Raw genomic sequence first — 16,446 nt, forward strand, 5'->3', positions numbered from 1 at the left:
AAAGATTGGTGGTTTTAGCTGATATAAAGACTTTCAGGTTTTCATTTATGTTTGTGTTTAAGTTTTTGGTATGTCGCTTTTATCCAAAGCAACATGTATAAAAATACGTATAAAAAAAAATCACTGTAAACATTATCATTTAAGGGAAGAATGTAATACAAAATATCAATACCAAGTGTCAAGATAGAATAAATTATCTGATACAGACTGTAGGTCCCTAAAATATATAGATATCTAATGTATTCATACATTGTTTATGTAGGATATACGCATGTATATATAACCTACTGATATTGTTTCTTCAACTTAAATATAGCTGACCGTTTTTTTCCACCTTCTCTGGGATTATATTCTCAATGGGGGTACGCGTACCCCTGGGGGTCATTGAAGGTATGCCAAAGGGTACGTGAGATTTTTAAAAAATATTCTAAAAATAGCAACAAACCTTTATAAATATATTTATTGAATAGCACTTCAACAAAATATGAATGTAAGTTCATAAACTGTGAAAAGAAATGCAGCAATGCAATATTCAGTGTTGACAGCTAGAATGTTTGTGGATATTTTCCATAAATATTCATGTTAAAGATTTATTTTTGTGTGAAGAAATGTTTAGAATGAAGTTGATGAATCCAGATGGATTATTATTATAATCCCCAAGTTGATGATTACATCTATGTGTATTAATCATTATTTATAATAGAATCACTTGTTTATTTTTCAACAAGTTTTTAGTTATTTTTATATCTTTTTTTTCCAAATAGTTCAAGAAAGACCACAACAAATGCGCAATATTTTGCACTGTTATACAATTTAATACATCAGAAACTGATTACATAGTGCTGTATTTTACTTCTTTATCTCTTTTTTTCAACCAAAAATGCTTTGCTCTGATTAGGGGGTACTTGAATTAAAACCAAATGTTCACAGGGGGTACATCACTGAAAAAAGGTTGAGAACCACTGATTTATGGCATATAAGAATATTCTATTACTCTTAAGCAAACTATGAATGATGAAACACGCCAAAACATGTGTCCTTTATCATTACTACACGTATGACAAAAAAAATGCGTGAAAATGAGTGGTATTCAGTGAGGTAAGATGAATGAAATGCGCTGACAGTTCATTGCTCCTGCCAAATGAATTGCAATGAGTGGAGCGGATCACCACTCCAAGATGGCGGCCCCGCGTCTCGTCAGCGCCAGTAGGCAGTTGCGCTCCTTGCTGCCTCCCCTTATAACATGTCTCTGGTCATCCACGCCAGGCGATTGGTGGAAACTACTGAAGTAAAACCCGCCTTTCGTCGTATTGGCCAATCACCGTGCGCGCCGTGTGGCGTTCTGCTTCCGGTTCAGCGACGGAGCTTAAACGTGCCGCGGTGGTGTTGTTGTTGGGCATCACTCAGGTAAAACTACAATATTATCCTTTTTAAAAGACACTGGGCGTGCCAGCGTGTTCTTCCTTTTAACATAAACTGTACGATGGCGGCAGCGCTGATTCGACAATATTCGATGTTTGGACTGTTGTCTTTGATGCTAACATGAGCGGCTAACAACAACGCGCTGTTGCTAGCACACTCAGCTAAGACTGACTTATTTAAAGGCCTACTGAAATGAAATGTTCTTATTTAAACGGGGATAGCGGGTCCATTCTATGTGTCATACTTGACCATTTCGCCATATTGCCATATTTTTGCTGAAAGGATTTAATAGAGAACATCAACGATAAAGTTCGCAACTTTTGGTGCTAATAAAAAAGCCTTGCCTGTACCGTAAGTAGCAGACAATTTGCGCGTGGCGTCACTAGTTGTAGGGCTCCTTCCATTCCCATATTGTTTATAATCATGGCCACCAGCTGCAAGAGCAATTCGGACCGAGAAAGCGACAATTTCCCCTTTAATTTGAGCGAGGATGAAAGATTTGTGGATGAGGATAGTAAGAGTGAAGGACTAGAAGAAAAAAAAAGACGAGGGCAGTGGGAGCGATTCAGATTAGATTAGATTAGATTAGATAGTACTTTATTTATTCCGTCAGGAGAGTTCCTTCAGGAAAATTACAATTTTCAGCACAATCCCATTCAAGATCAGACAAACATTACAGGGAGACAGAACTGGATCGCTGACGGGTCTGCCGACTTCCAGCGCCCCTTACAAAAAAGATGAGATACAGGTAAACAAGGGGGGAATGGGAGAAAAAAAATAGAAGATTAAAATAAAATAAAAAAAATCGGTCTTAGCCTGGGCCCTGGAGTGGGGGTGCAGACTGAGGCCAAGGGAACAAAACAACAACTCATAGCCATAGAACACATCCCTCTTACATGTGTGTAAGAGGGAAACATCAAACATCAAAGAACACAGAGGACATTAAAGACAAAGCAGCAGATACAACCAGAAACTTTTACATACAGCTATGAATAAAAAGTAAAAGAAACATCTCCACTGTGGTGGCCTCTGCGGTGTTCCACGCCATCGTCCGCTGGGGTGGAGGGAGCATGGCCAGAGACAGGAGCAGACCCAACAAAGCAACCAAGACAGTCGACTCCACTCTCAGCCAGTGTCCAGTCCGCATGGATGAGCGAGGATACGTCCAAGGTGACTGAGGTGTCCGACACCTGCTCACCCAGTCGAGACACCGCGAAGCCTCTCCGTCCCAGCGCTCAGTGCTAGCTCCGCAGCCCTGTCCCCTCATCCGCATCTCCTCCAGTCCCTCCAAACAGACTCCGGTGTGGCAGACACCCAGCAGCTGGTCTCCATGGCCAAAAGGCTCCCGGGAGGCAGATCCAGAAGTCCACAAAAAAAAGCACCACAGAGGTCACGAAAGTGCCACCCCTTGTCACACAGTCCCAAAGGGTCCCGGACCAAAATGCAAAAAAATATAATAACACATGAAAACAAGAGGGAAACACAAAAGGATGACACAAGAGCACAGAGCTCCTGCCTACAGCAGCCACTACAGCAGCGCCATTTTGGAAAAAAAAAAAAAAAAAAGTTAAAAAAAAGATGTTATTAGACACATTTACTAGGATAATTCTGGAAAATCCCTTATCTGCTTATTGTGTTTCTAGTGTTTTAGTGATATTATATACTCATACCTGACAGTCGGAGGGGTGTAGTGACCGCCAGTGTCTCTGAGGGAAGCCATGGAGGAGCCAAGAAAGTCGCAGCTGCCTCTTTGACAGCTGCAGGAAGAACGAGACAAGCTCCGCTCATGTTTACAGTAAGAGCCGACTTATTACCACAATTTTCTCACCGAAACCTGCCGATTGACATGTGGTAGGGAACCATGTTCGCTTGACTGCTCTGTTCCATATTAAAGCTTCACAACAAACAAAGAAACACGGGCTGTTTTTTTTTGCAGCTGCTATACACCACTTTCCACCAACAGCATTCTTCTTTGACGTCTCCATTATTAATTGAACAAATTGCAACAGATTCAGCAACACAGATGTCCAGAACACTGTGTCATTATGCGATGAAAAGAGACGACTTTTAGCCGTAAGTGGTGCTGGGCTAACATGTCCGCTACAACCAATAACGTCACAAGCACGCTACGTTTTCAACAGGACACATCGCGGGAAATTTAAAATTGCAATTTAGTAAACTAAAAAGGCCGTATTGGCATGTGTTGCGATGTTAATATTTCATCATTGATATATCAGACTGCGTGGTCGCTAGTAGTGGCTTTCAGTAGGCCTTTAAAGGGTTAGCCAACGTTATGTACGATTCTTTATGGTATATGATTTGTTAAAATTAGCAGGCAGCAGAGAATAATGAGTAATTTTTGGTCATAATTGATGCATTTCACCTTATGTGTATTTTCATATGAGATTTCCAGTTCATTTTATCGTCTATTACACCCAAATATTATATTTGTTTACCTTTTCAATGACTACTCTATTTGTATGGTTTTTGTTACCGAATAGCATTTTTTTGTCACTTTAATCCGGGGCTGTCTTGGTTGATACGCCTTTTCAACATTGCATGGAAGTCTGGGACAGTGCTGAGGGAGTGTCAGACTGGGGTGGTGGTTCCCCTATTCAAAATGGAGGACCAGAGGGTGTGTGCTAATTACAGGGGTATCACACTACTCAGCCTCCCTGGGAAAGTATACGCCAAGGTACTGGAAAGGAGGGTCCGGCCGATAGTCTAACCTCAGATTCAAGAGGAGCAATGTGGATTCCGTCCTGGTCGTGGAACAACTGACCAGCTCTTTACTCTTGTGGGAATCCTGGAGAAGGCCTGGGAGTAAGCCTATCTAGTCTACATGGGCTTTGTGGGTTTGGAGAAGGCATATGACCGGGTCCCCCGAAAGATCTTGTGTGAGGTGCTGAGGGAGTACAAGGTGAGGGGTACCTGCTGAAGGCCATCCAATCACTGTACAACCAAAGCGAGAGTTGTGTCCGGGTGCTTGGATGTAAGTCGCATCCGTTTCCAGTGGGGGTTGGTCTCCGCCAAGGCTGCACTCTGGCACCTATCCTGTTTGTGATTTTCATGGACAGGATTTCTAGGCAGATTCGTGACCATGGCGGAGACGGTATACATCTCGGGGGGTCTAAAGGTTGCATCACTGCTGTTTGCAGATGACATGGTCCTGATGGCACCTTCGGTTCGTGATCCTCAGCTCTCACTGGATCGGAGTGTTCAGTGGCTGGAATGAGGATCAGCATCTCCAAATCTGAAGCCATGGTTCTCAGCAGGAAACCGACAGTTTGTACAGTCCAGGTAGAGGAGTTTAAGTATCTCGGGGTCTTGTTCACAAGTGAGGGAAAGATGGAGAAAGAAATCCGCCGGAGAATCGGAGCAGGTGGGGCAGTATAGCAGTCTCTATGCCGCACTGTTGTGACGAAAGCCAGAAGGCAAAGCTCTCGGTCTACCGAGCTATTTACCTTCCTAATCTCACCTATGGTCATGAAATGTGGGTCATGACCGAAAGAATAAGATCGTGGATACAAGCGGCTGAAATTAGTTTCCTCAGAAGGGTGGCTGGCATCTCCCTTAGAGATAGGGTGAGAAGTTCAGTTTCGTCCCTTAGAGATAGGGTGAGAAGTTCAGTTTCGTCCCTTAGAGATAGGGTGAGAAGTTCAGTTTCGTCCCTTAGAGATGGGGTGAGAAGTTCAGTCTCGTCCCTTAGAGATGGGGTGAGAAGTTCAGTCTCGTCCCTTAGAGATGGGGTGAGAAGTTCAGTCTCGTCCCTTAGAGATGGGGTGAGAAGTTCAGTCTCGTCCCTTAGAGATAGGGTGAGAAGTCCAGTCTCGTCCCTTTAGAGATAGGGTGAGAAGTCCAGTCTCGTCCCTTTAGAGATAGGGTGAGAAGTCCAGTCTCGTCCCTTAGAGATGGGGTGAGAAGTTCAGTCTCGTCCCTTAGAGATGGGGTGAGAAGTTCAGTCTCGTCCCTTAGAGATGGGGTGAGAAGTTCAGTCTCGTCCCTTAGAGATGGGGTGAGAAGTTCAGTCTCGTCCCTTAGAGATGGGGGGGAGATGTTCAGTCTCGTCCCTTAGAGATGGGGTGAGAATTTCAGTCTCGTCCCTTAGAGATGGGGTGAGAAGTTCAGTCTCGTCCCTTAGAGATGGGGTGAGAAGTTCAGTCTCGTCCCTTAGAGATGGGGTGAGAAGTTCAGTCCCGTCCCTTAGAGATGGGGTGAGAAGTTCAGTCCCGTCCCTTAGAGATGGGGTGAGAAGTTCAGTCTCGTCCCTTAGAGATGGGGTGAGAAGTTCAGTCTCGTCCCTTAGAGATAGGGTGAGGAGTTCAGTCACCCGAGAGAGACTCGTACTAGAGCCGCTGGTCCTTCGTTTGGATAGGAACCAGCTTCGGTTGTTCGGGCATCTCGTATGATGCCTCACCAGCGAGTTCCTAGGGCAGTCCTTGTTGCACGTCCCACTGGGAGGAGACCCCTCGGCAGGCCAAGGACCAGATGAGGGGGATTACATCTTCTCTCTGGCCTGGGAACGCTTCGGGGTTCCCCAGTAGTAAGTGGCTAATGTTGCTCTGGAGAGGGAAGTCTGGGGGTCTCTGGGAGCTTTTGTCCCCTGGATAAGCGGTTCAAGATGGATGGATGGATTTAATCTGTTATTTTCTTGTGAGTTCGCTCCCTGACAAAATGCCATTGCGTCCTCCGCAAATAATACTAAGTCCTTTGTAACTGAACAAACATCCTTTGTAAAGATCTACAACAATATTGGTTCTGGCGTTGATCCCTGGGGTACGCTACAAGATTTATTTAGACGTATGTTCGCCCGGTTAGTTAAAGGAGAACTGTACTTTAGAGGGCAGGGGTATTTTTTTGTTGTTGTTGTTGTGCAATCTAATCTGTATTAATTGTCTCGTTGCAGGTGGCTAACAGTTCTAACGGGAGTTGACCATTCTGCCATTTTAAAAATGCATCTAAACCCCGCCAACAATACTTAATTCACACTCATTAGCGAGAGGTAACCGAGCTTCTGCGATCATCTATCATGCCACGCTCGTGTCTCGTACGAGGGTGTGGTGAAAAGCTGAAAAATTGGTCCTCGTTGAAATTCCACTCGTTGCCAATGAAATTTCCGGACCGACTGAGACGGTGGTTGCTGGCTGTCAACTTGGACCCGGCGACTTCGCTCCAAAGACTGAATAAGAAGATCATTTGTTCTCGGCATTTTTTACCCGAGGACTATTTTGAATTTACCAGTTCAACTCAGGCCACGAGTATTATGCTGAAAGATTCGGCCATCCCATCAGTCAACATTCCAAGGACGGACATTGTAAGTATGTGTTTGTTGTTGTCGAATAAAAGCATGGCGCCAGTGCTAGTAGCTCATGCTAGGACAGGGGTCGGCAAACCACTCTTAACATTTTAAGAGAGCCATATTAGACCAAAAGTACAACAACAAAAAGTCTGTCTGGAACCGCAAAAAGTTAAAAACAAGTGTCTGTATTAGTTATATTAGCCTACTATCCAAATTACTTTAAAAGTCTTATGTAAGTGTTATAATCAAGACAACACATAATGTAAGTGTCTATGTTAGCTGTATTAGCCTACTATCAAAATGAGTTTAAACATATAAGTGTTATAATGAAGACAACACATGATGTAAGTGTCTACATTAGCTATGTTAGCCTACTATCAAAATTACTTTAAAAGTCTTATATACGTGTTATAATGAAGACAACACCTGATGTGTCTATATGACCTATATTAGCCTACTATCAAAATGACTTTAAACGTCTTATATAAGTGTTAAAATGAATACAGCAAATGATATGTATATAGTAGGTATATTAGCCTACTATCAAAATGACTTTAAAAGTCTTATGTAAGTCTCATAATGAAGACAACACATTATGTAAGTGTCTATATTAGTTATATTAGCCTACTATCAAAATGACTTTAAATGTCTTAGACAACACATAATGTAAGTGTCTATGTTAGCCTACTATCAAAACGACTTTAAAAGTCTTGTATAAGTCTTATAATGAAGACAACACATTATGTAAGTGTCTATATTAGTTATATTAGCCTACTATCAAAATCACTTTAAAAGTCTTATATAAGTGTTGTTATGAAGACAACACATGATGTAAGTGTCTATATTAGCCTACTATCAAAATGACATTAAAAGTCTTAAGTGTTATACTGAAGACAACACATGATGTAAGTGTCTATATTAGCCTACTTTCAAAACAACTTTAAAAGTCTTGTATAAGTCTTATAATGAAGACAACACATTATGTAAGTGTTTATATTAGTTATATTAGCCTACTATCAAAATGACTTTAAAAGTCTTACGTAAGTGTTATAATGAAGACAACACATGATGTAAGTGTTAATATTAGCTGTATTAGCCTAATATCAAATTGACTTTAAAAGTCTTAACGTGTTATAATGAAGACAGCACATGATGTGTCTATATTATCTGTATTAGCCTACTATCAAAATGACTTTAAAAGTCCTATATAAGTGTTATAATGAAAACACCACCTGATGTGTCTATATTAGCTGTATTAGCCTACTATCAAAATACTTTAAACATATAAGTGTTATAATGAAGACAACACATAATATAAGTGTCTATATTAGCCTACTATCAAAATGACTTTAAAAGTCCTATATAAGTGTTATAATGAAGGCAACACATGATGTGTCTATATTAGTTACTTTAGCCTACTATCAAAATGACTTTAAACATTTTATATAAGTGTTATAATGAAGACAACACATTATGTAAGTGTCTATATTTGCTGTATTAGCCTACTATCAAAATGACTGTGTGTCGCAGGCTGAAGCAAATCTTTGTTGACAGAAATGTTGAAATGTAACATTTATTCTACGCATTTTTACAACATTGGAAAACATTAGTAAAACATGTCAGAAGGTGAGATAACTCCTGGAAATGACTGTCTTAGAATGGCCAAATGTATAAATGTTGTGTCCAAGTTAAGGGAAACATCTTCTAATCAAATTATTACAATCTTTGCCAACTGGGCAACTTTTGCTGTGGTCTGGAACAAAATGGTAACGTTTACTGTGGTCTGTAACATCGTGGCACAAAAACATAATCAGATATGCGGCCAATATTACATACAGATAATGTGTCATGAGACATGCAAATATAAGAGGACATAAGTAAAGGAAATGAAATGAGCTCAAATATACCTACACACAGTGGCATAATGATGCAATATGTACACACAGTTAGCCTAATTAGCATGTTAGCATTGATTAGTTTGCAGTGAGTCAGTGCAGTGACCAAATAGGCCTGATTAGCACTCCACACAAGCCAATAACATCAACAAAACTCACCTTTGTGCATTTGGCACAGAACAAAACGTTTGGTGGACAAAACCAGACAAAGTAGTGGCATAAAACACGTCTTTGTAAAATTTTACGAACTAACGTGAGTTCGAAGACCGCCAAAATTAGGACAAAACGGCGCTTGCAAAATACTCTCATCAGTGGAGTATGTTTAATATAAACAGTAGGTTTTCTAACATTTAGGATGGTTTACAACAAAACATATGTTTTATTACCCAAAATGAGCAATGACTAATACCATACCAGACTATATAGCGCGCCTGTTAATAAGCCACACCCACTAAATTTTTGAATAAAAAATGTTCCCCACATATAGATAGATAGATAGTACTTTATTGATTCCTTCAGGTGAGTTCCTTCAGGAAAATTAAAAGCTAATAACTAATATTAGCAGCACCGGATTATAATCCACAGATGTATACTTTTTAAAATAAGGTATTTACGCAGAATGATTTTGTAATTGTTTTTTTACACACCTTAATTGTTTCCAAACGGCGTCTGTAACACGGCAGTGAAACAGCTGATCAAACAAAACAGAAGCCACTCGTCATGGACCCGCTAGCTGTGCAAGCTAGCTCTCCAATCAGCTAACCGATAGGATAGACTTTATTTATCCCATATTTATGGGGAAAAGTTGCAGTGCAGATACAAAAAGGCTTAGTGGCCACATGCGTGGACAGCACCTTTTAGCTCTTATTTCCAAAATTGTGTACACTACTGAATTGGGGTCATATGGCCACTTATGTGGACAATTATACAGCCATCTGGTGGTCTCAGAAGAGTATAACATACAATGGAATTTGGGGGGGGAAGTGTAAAAATAAGAATTAGCATGTCACTAAACATGAAGTACACGTTTGTGTACTTATGGACTAAGTACATCATATCAAAAGATGATTCTTAGTTTGTAGGCATGTAAACAAACAGCTTGGGCCTTAAGAAGTTTTAAATAGAACAAATGTTAGCCTTTTTTAGGGTACAATTCTGGCATTTGGTCTATGTTTAGTTTTTTTTCAACCGTAAAATATATAGTTATCATTAAACAATGTAAAATTTAATGGATAACTTTCTTTTGAAGTCATAAGTCAATCAGATATTTATTTTTATTCTAAGAAAAATGTTTTATAATGTATGATAATATATTATATGTTACATTATTAGGAAACATGAAAGGTTTTAACTACTTTTTAACCTGAACTCATACAAATGTAACAAAATATTACATTATTGATGTGAAAAACATTATTACAGATTCATACAGATATTTAAGCATCTCTTTTTATTTAAGAAATAAATGTTTGTTTATCATCTTAATGTTTCAGTCTAATAAGATTTTTCCTTGCATCAATTTTAATGTTACTATTCAAGATGCCCCTTTTCTTTGTTTTGTAGTATGCTTGTTCTTATACGTTTTGTACTTTGTTTGTGTTATAAATGTTTTATATCATCTATTCTTCTTGCTGCAAGAATTTTTCAGTTCTTTTGCATCCATGGTTGATTGTTCTCCTTGTTTCCATGGACAATGTTTGTCATAAAGCATCATGAAAGTCCATCCATCCATCCATCTTCTTCCGCTTATCCGAGGTCAGGTCACGGGGGCAGCAGCCTAAGCAGGGAAGCCCAGACTTCCCTCTTCCCAGCCACTTCGTCCAGCTCTTCCCGGGGGATCCCGAGGCGTTCCCAGGCCAGCCTGGAGATAGAGTCTTCCCAACATGTCCTGGGTCTTCCCCGTGGCTTCCTACTGGTCGGACGTGCTCGAAACACCTCCCTAGGGAGGCGTTCTGGTGGCATCCTGACCAGATGCCCGAACCACCTCATCTGGCTCCTCTCTATGTGGAGGAGCAGCGGCTTTACTTTGAGCTCCTCCTGGATGACTTAGTTCTCACCCTATCTCCAAGGGAGAGCCCTGCCACGCGGCGGAGGAAACTCATTTTGGTCGCTTAAACTCGTGATCTTGTCATTTCGGTCATAACCCAAAGCTCATGACCATAGGTGAGGATGGGAACGTAGATCGACCGGTAAATCGAGAGATTTGCCTTCCGGCTCAGCTCCTTTTTCACCACAACGGATCGATACAGCGTCCGCATTACTGAAGACTCTGCACCGATCCGCCTGTCGATCTCACGATCCACTCTTCCCTCACTCGTGAACAAGACTCTGAGGTACGGTACTTGAACTCTTCCACTTGGGGCAGGGTCTCCTCCCCAACCACGAGATGGCTCTTCACCCTTTTCCGGGCGAGAACCATGGACTCTGACTTGGAGGTGCCGATTCTCATCCCAGTCGCTTCACACTCTGCTGTAAACCGATCCAGTGAGAGCTGAAGATCCTGGCCAGATGAAGCCATCAGGACCACATCATCTGCAAAAAGCAGAGACCTAATCCTGCAGCCACCAAACCGGAACTCCTCAACCAACATGAAAGTATTTAAAAAAATTTGCTATATACTTCATCTACATCAATGGATCAGGGCCCATATTTTCCACTAATGAGAGACTTTGGGCCAACTTAAATATTAACATTAAATTAGTAATTAGTAATTATTTTAATTGTATTCTATAAGTGTATCGAACTTGCTTTAATTTGACAATTTTGTAAACTGTAAGCATGGGTTAGTCATAAGGATTAATATATAATTATAATTAATATATACAACTAAGGCTTAGGTCAAGCTGATTAGAAAAAAAATACAAATATACTGCATACAATTATGCAGTGCTAAACTAAGTAAATTCTAACTAAATTATTAGAAATAATGTATATTTGTATTAGCTAAACTGTAAATAAAATTAAAGGACAAATGAAAATACAGTTTATAGTCATAATTTTTGCACTTAAGCTCCAGACTGGTGGGAAAGTGGGGTTAGACAGCTGAGAAACACGTTGACCTATGGCCACGGCCCTATGATCGCCATTATTTTCACTGTACACATAGTCCCAACGTTGTTATCTCAAAAGCAGTCATACTTTTCTCCGTGCATAGTCCTCGAAATGTATTTTTTTCCCCATTCATGTTCCTCTTCTTGTAGGTTCCGTCACTGATTGTGAAAACTGGTGGATGATCACAGATGTCAGTTATCAGTATTGTAATATTATCATCCAAATCATTTGTGAAAATACTATCAATATTGTTTACATTGTCTTCAGTTGGGTAACAACTAAGTAATTTCTGTGTTTGTCTCCAGCAACATCCGGCAATGGAGAAGTTGATTGACTCTGAAGATGGGAAAGCGGCTGTAACTGAAGCTAATTTACGTAAGTACAAAGACATTCAGCCATTTTTGTACCAATATGGCCTATGTCAATTTAGACAATGTCGCTTTCAGGAGATGAGTATTATTGGAAGCTGGTTGCAGACTTCGTTGGCCCTCAGTCAGGAGAAGGGTTGGACCTCGATAAAGACCTTTGCAAAAACAGACTAATGATTCAAGTGGGACTAATTAAGGAGGACCATAATTTCTCATGGATCGCCGTCATTGATTGGTTGAAAAGGATTTTCCCGGCTCACCGGTCAGCAGACTTCCGGCGACTGATTGAAAGAGCCTCTACGACGATGTTGAGTTTGGAAGCTGAAGCCAGGCTGACGTTCCTGGAATCGCACATCAACTTGAACTTTGTCGGCCCCATATGCGACAGCATCGGTGTCGAACGGCAGCATCTTTTGAAAATGAAAGACTTTTCCGAGCGGGCAAAATCCATCGAAGTGACAAATGGCTTGATTCTGGAATTGAGCAACTTTGCGGCCAGGGAAAAGATTTCCCCCATCAATATGGTCACTTGGCTTAGAAACTTCAACCCAGAATTCTGTAAAGATGGGAAAACTCGGAAAGCGTATAAAATCCTCAAAAGTAAGATAAAAAAGATAATGTCATATGTGAATTCTGAAACGAGAAGTCAGAGGAAGAACGTTGCCATGGAAAATGTTCTTCAACGTCCATTTGACCTGGTGAAGTCGAGAAGCGTCGCCTTGGAAATGATGTTAAAGAGACGCATGAAAAAACGATTGCATGGTGAACAAATGAAGGTCAAGGAGGAAAATGACCCCCATGACATTTCTCCTGTCCCGTCTAAGAGGATGCGTCAACAAGCGTCACCCGGTGACGAAAATGAGGACGGCTTGGGCGCGTCCGACAGCGGGGGGGAACCTGAAAACCAAGACGATGCCCTGCCGTCTCTGTTGGACGTGATGCTGCTGTCCGTTCAAAAACTAGCAACTGTGTTCCACGGGCAAACCGAAGACTGCAAAAACATTTCATTGGAGCTCCAGAAAAATCAGTATACGCTTGCATGCAAGAATTGTCCGGCCATGGAAGAATTTGAGAAAGCGATCAACTCGGTCAGCGAACAGGTCTCCCTGGCCCCGCCTCTTTTGTTTTTGTACCAAAACGCCCATTTCCTCGTGGACTTGCACAACGCCGTCGAGCACCACGTCGTGGAGTTCGAGAAGGAAATTACTCAGTCGACAGGGCAGCAGCTGGGCCGCGACAGGAACCCGCTCTTTAAGAACATGGTGAACATGCCCGAGAGCGCAACTTCACGCTACGTTCACATGGCCCGCGACGTCCTGTGCCCCCAAAGCGCGAGCATGCTCAACTACAAGAAGCACTGGGCGGCGTTCTGCAAGGAGAAGAACAACCCTTCCAGGCTCTGCAGGGCGCCGGCGGCACAGTTCAGCAGCTACTTCGAGGCAGCCGCCGCCCTCACTCACCATCACAAAGAGGTCGCAATCTTCTTCTTAGACATGCTGTCGCTCAACAACGACCAATGCCCAAATGTGCTTCTGGAGAGCGTCGCTGCCGATGCCAGCGATTCCGTCATCCAGAGCATCGTGTGCGTGCTCGCCATTGTCTACTGCAAAATAGTCGGCCCTTACTGGCAGCTCCTGAAGAGCGACGGGGAGTACTCCCTCTTCAGCCAGTACCTGCTCTGTCTCTACCAAAAGTTCCTGGATTGGTCCAAAGATCCGGCCACTCTGCTGGAGCCTGAGGGAGTTGCCAATGTTTTCCTGCAATTCCCTATGCAGGAAAAACTTTTTTCCGGTGTGTATGATTTCTGTGGTGAGTGGCACACAAACCGGGACCTCATTCGGGTTTTATTAAAGCGGCTCTTAAAGGTGATTGCTGGCGTCACCGAAGAGCACCTTAAAATGTTTCTGCCAGGAGGCACCTACTCCAAAGTCCCTTCCACCGATATCAACCGCAAACTGATAAGCTTCAAGTTCTCCACCCTGATAGTCGAGTATCCCTCCAACATGCTGCAAGACTTCAAGCCCTCCTCCCACAAGGACTTGTCAACGTCGGGCAGTTCGCAGGACGACGACCTGAGCTCATCTAACTCGGACTACTCTAGTGGCGGGCCAGCTAAAAACCAAGACGACACGACATTAAAACCCGGAAAGAGCTACCTGAGACGTCCTGTGAAAAAAGCCTATCCGGAGAACATGGATCTGGATTACATCACCGACACCGTGCGAAAAAACGGCGGGCCGTGCAAAACCCAGACGGATGTCGACAAACTGCTGCTGCGCATTAGCGACCAAACCAAGCTGGAGAGGCGGGAGGCCATACGCTGCGAGATCGTCTATCAGAAAATAGTCCTCAACAACTCCGACCCCAATCTGGATTACGCCTTTTGCAACAGCACCCAAATGATGCTGAAGCTGAAGCTGGCGCTGCCTCGCATCAAGCCAGGGTACTCTCTGGTTTGGGCCCCGGTAAAGTCCAAGATGGCAAAGCCCGCCAATCAGAATGCGCAAGCCGCTACTGCAAGCAGTTTAAAGGAGGAGCAGCCGACCCAACTTTAACACTTTGTGAGCAAATTTTCTTTTTAAACGCAGGATTTTAATTTTTGTCTTTAGTATGATTTTGACACGTCACACTTTCCTGACTTCTATAATGCATCTCTGCAGATGTTTGATTTTTGATCATGATACTGCTCTCTCAAATTTTGACAGCTAATAATCATGAGAGCTGGAGAGAAATCTGTAAATATTATTTTTGCATATTAATTTTTTTTTCTTGTGTCTCAAGATGATGTTGGGTCACAAAAATTAAAGTTTTTTTGGGTCAATGTGCCAATACATTTGTAAGACGATGAAAACTAAACAAGAAACTACAACCACATCTCAAATGCGGGTGACTGAGTTCACCAGAGCTCCACTTTATTGTATCAGTCTCTATTGTGGCAGTCCGCTCCCTGTATGATCAGTGTCAGAGCTTGGTCCGCATCGCCGGAAGTAAGTCGGACCCGTTTCCATTGAGGGTTGGACTCCGTCAAGGCTGCCCTTTGTCACCGATTCTGTTCATAACTTTTATGGACAGAATTTCTAGGCGCAGTCAGGGCGTTGAGGGTATCTGGTTTGGTGGCTGCAGGACTAGATCTCTGCTGTTTGCAGATGATGTGGTCCTGATGGCTTCGTCTGGACAGGATCTTCAGCTCTCATTGGATCGTTTCGCATCCGAGTGTGAAGCGACTGGGATGAGAATCAGCACCTCTAAGTCCGAGTCCATGGTTCTCGCCCGGAAAAGGGTGGAGTGCCATCTCCGGGTTGGGGAGGAGATCTTGTCCCAAGTGGAGGAGTTCAAGTACCGTACCTCGGAGTCTTGTTCACGAGTGAGGGAAGAGTGGATCGTGAGATCGACAGGCGGATCGGTGCAGAGTCTTCAGTAATGCGGACGCTGTATCGATCTGTTGTCGTGAAGAAGGAGCTGAGCCGGAAGGCAAATCTCTCAATTTACCGGTCAATCTACGTTCTCATCCTCACCTATGGTCATGAGCTTTGGGTCATGACCGAAAGGACAGGATCACGGATACAAGCGGCCGAAATGAGTTTCCTCCGCCGGGTGACGGGGCTCTCCCTTAGCGATAGGGTGAGAAGCTCTGTCATCCGGGAGGAGCTCAAAATAAAGCCGCTGTTCCTCCACATGGAGAGGAGCCAGATGAGGTGGTTCGGGCATCTGGTCAGGATGCCACCCGAACGCCTCCCTCGGGAGGTGTTTCCGGCACGTCCGACCGGTAGGAGGCCACGGGGGAAACCCTGGACACGTTGGGAAGACTATGTCTCCCGGCTGGCCTGGGAACGCCTCGGGATCCCCCGGTAGGAGCTGGACGAAGTGGCTGGGGAGAGGGAAGTCTGGGCTTCCCCGCTTAGGCTGCTGCCAACGTGACCCGACCTCGGATAAGCTGAAGAGGATGGATGGATGGATGGATGTCTCTATGTGTTGGCACTACGATGAGGTGGCGACTTGTCCAGGGTGTACCCTGTCTTTCGTCTGAATGCAGCTGAGATAGGCTCCAGCCCCCTACCCGCCGCCAAAAGGGACAAGCGGTAGAAAATGAATGGATGAATGGATCCTGTAGAGATCTGACCATCGCGAAAGAACCAAGTCTTTTGAACGGCTCCTTTAAGTGAACAATCAGAACGGATTTGCAATTGTGAGCCATCCGTGTTGGGGCCGTTTTTTATGCACATGCAGAAGAGGCTTCAGCGACTGGTCTGGAAAATAAGTCAAAGGAAACTGCCGCATTTTTATTTACTAATTTTTTTAAAGCTATAAAAACATTGCATAGTAGTCAATATGTGTAGAGCGTGGTATATAGTAGTATAAAACAGAGACAAGTGGACCACAGGTTCATCTATTTCTCATTAAGGAGTACTTG

At 43.0% G+C, this 16,446-nt stretch overlaps 1 protein-coding gene across 2 annotated transcripts; it reads left to right on the forward strand.

Annotated features, from left to right (window-relative positions):
• The first annotated feature begins 1,272 nt into the window (after positions 1-1,272).
• Positions 1,273-14,856, forward strand: LOC133550858 (uncharacterized). Of its 2 annotated transcripts, XM_061896944.1 has the most exons (5): positions 1,284-1,407; positions 4,581-4,722; positions 6,329-6,736; positions 11,973-12,042; positions 12,114-14,856. In XM_061896944.1, exons 3-5 carry the CDS (start codon positions 6,452-6,454, stop codon positions 14,588-14,590), a joined length of 2,832 nt encoding a protein of 943 aa, XP_061752928.1. In that variant the 5' UTR covers positions 1,284-1,407; positions 4,581-4,722; positions 6,329-6,451; the 3' UTR covers positions 14,591-14,856. The 2 variants fall into 2 exon arrangements, with proteins under 2 accessions (XP_061752929.1, XP_061752928.1); XM_061896945.1 differs by lacking the exon at positions 4,581-4,722 and having other exon boundaries at positions 1,273-1,407.
• Positions 14,857-16,446: the final 1,590 nt, after the last annotated feature.

The sequence above is a fragment of the Nerophis ophidion genome, linkage group LG04, assembly GCF_033978795.1.
Source record: "Nerophis ophidion isolate RoL-2023_Sa linkage group LG04, RoL_Noph_v1.0, whole genome shotgun sequence".
In the NCBI taxonomy this organism is placed as follows: domain Eukaryota; kingdom Metazoa; phylum Chordata; class Actinopteri; order Syngnathiformes; family Syngnathidae; genus Nerophis; species Nerophis ophidion.

Coding starts and splice junctions, on each gene's coding strand:
- LOC133550858 (XM_061896945.1), top strand. CDS start 6,452: ATGCCACGCTCGTGTCTCGTACGAGGGTGTGGTGAAAAGCTGAAAAAT. Junction 6,737..11,972: donor ACATTCCAAGGACGGACATT/GTAAGTATGTGT, acceptor GTTTGTCTCCAG/CAACATCCGGCAATGGAGAA. Junction 12,043..12,113: donor TGTAACTGAAGCTAATTTAC/GTAAGTACAAAG, acceptor TGTCGCTTTCAG/GAGATGAGTATTATTGGAAG.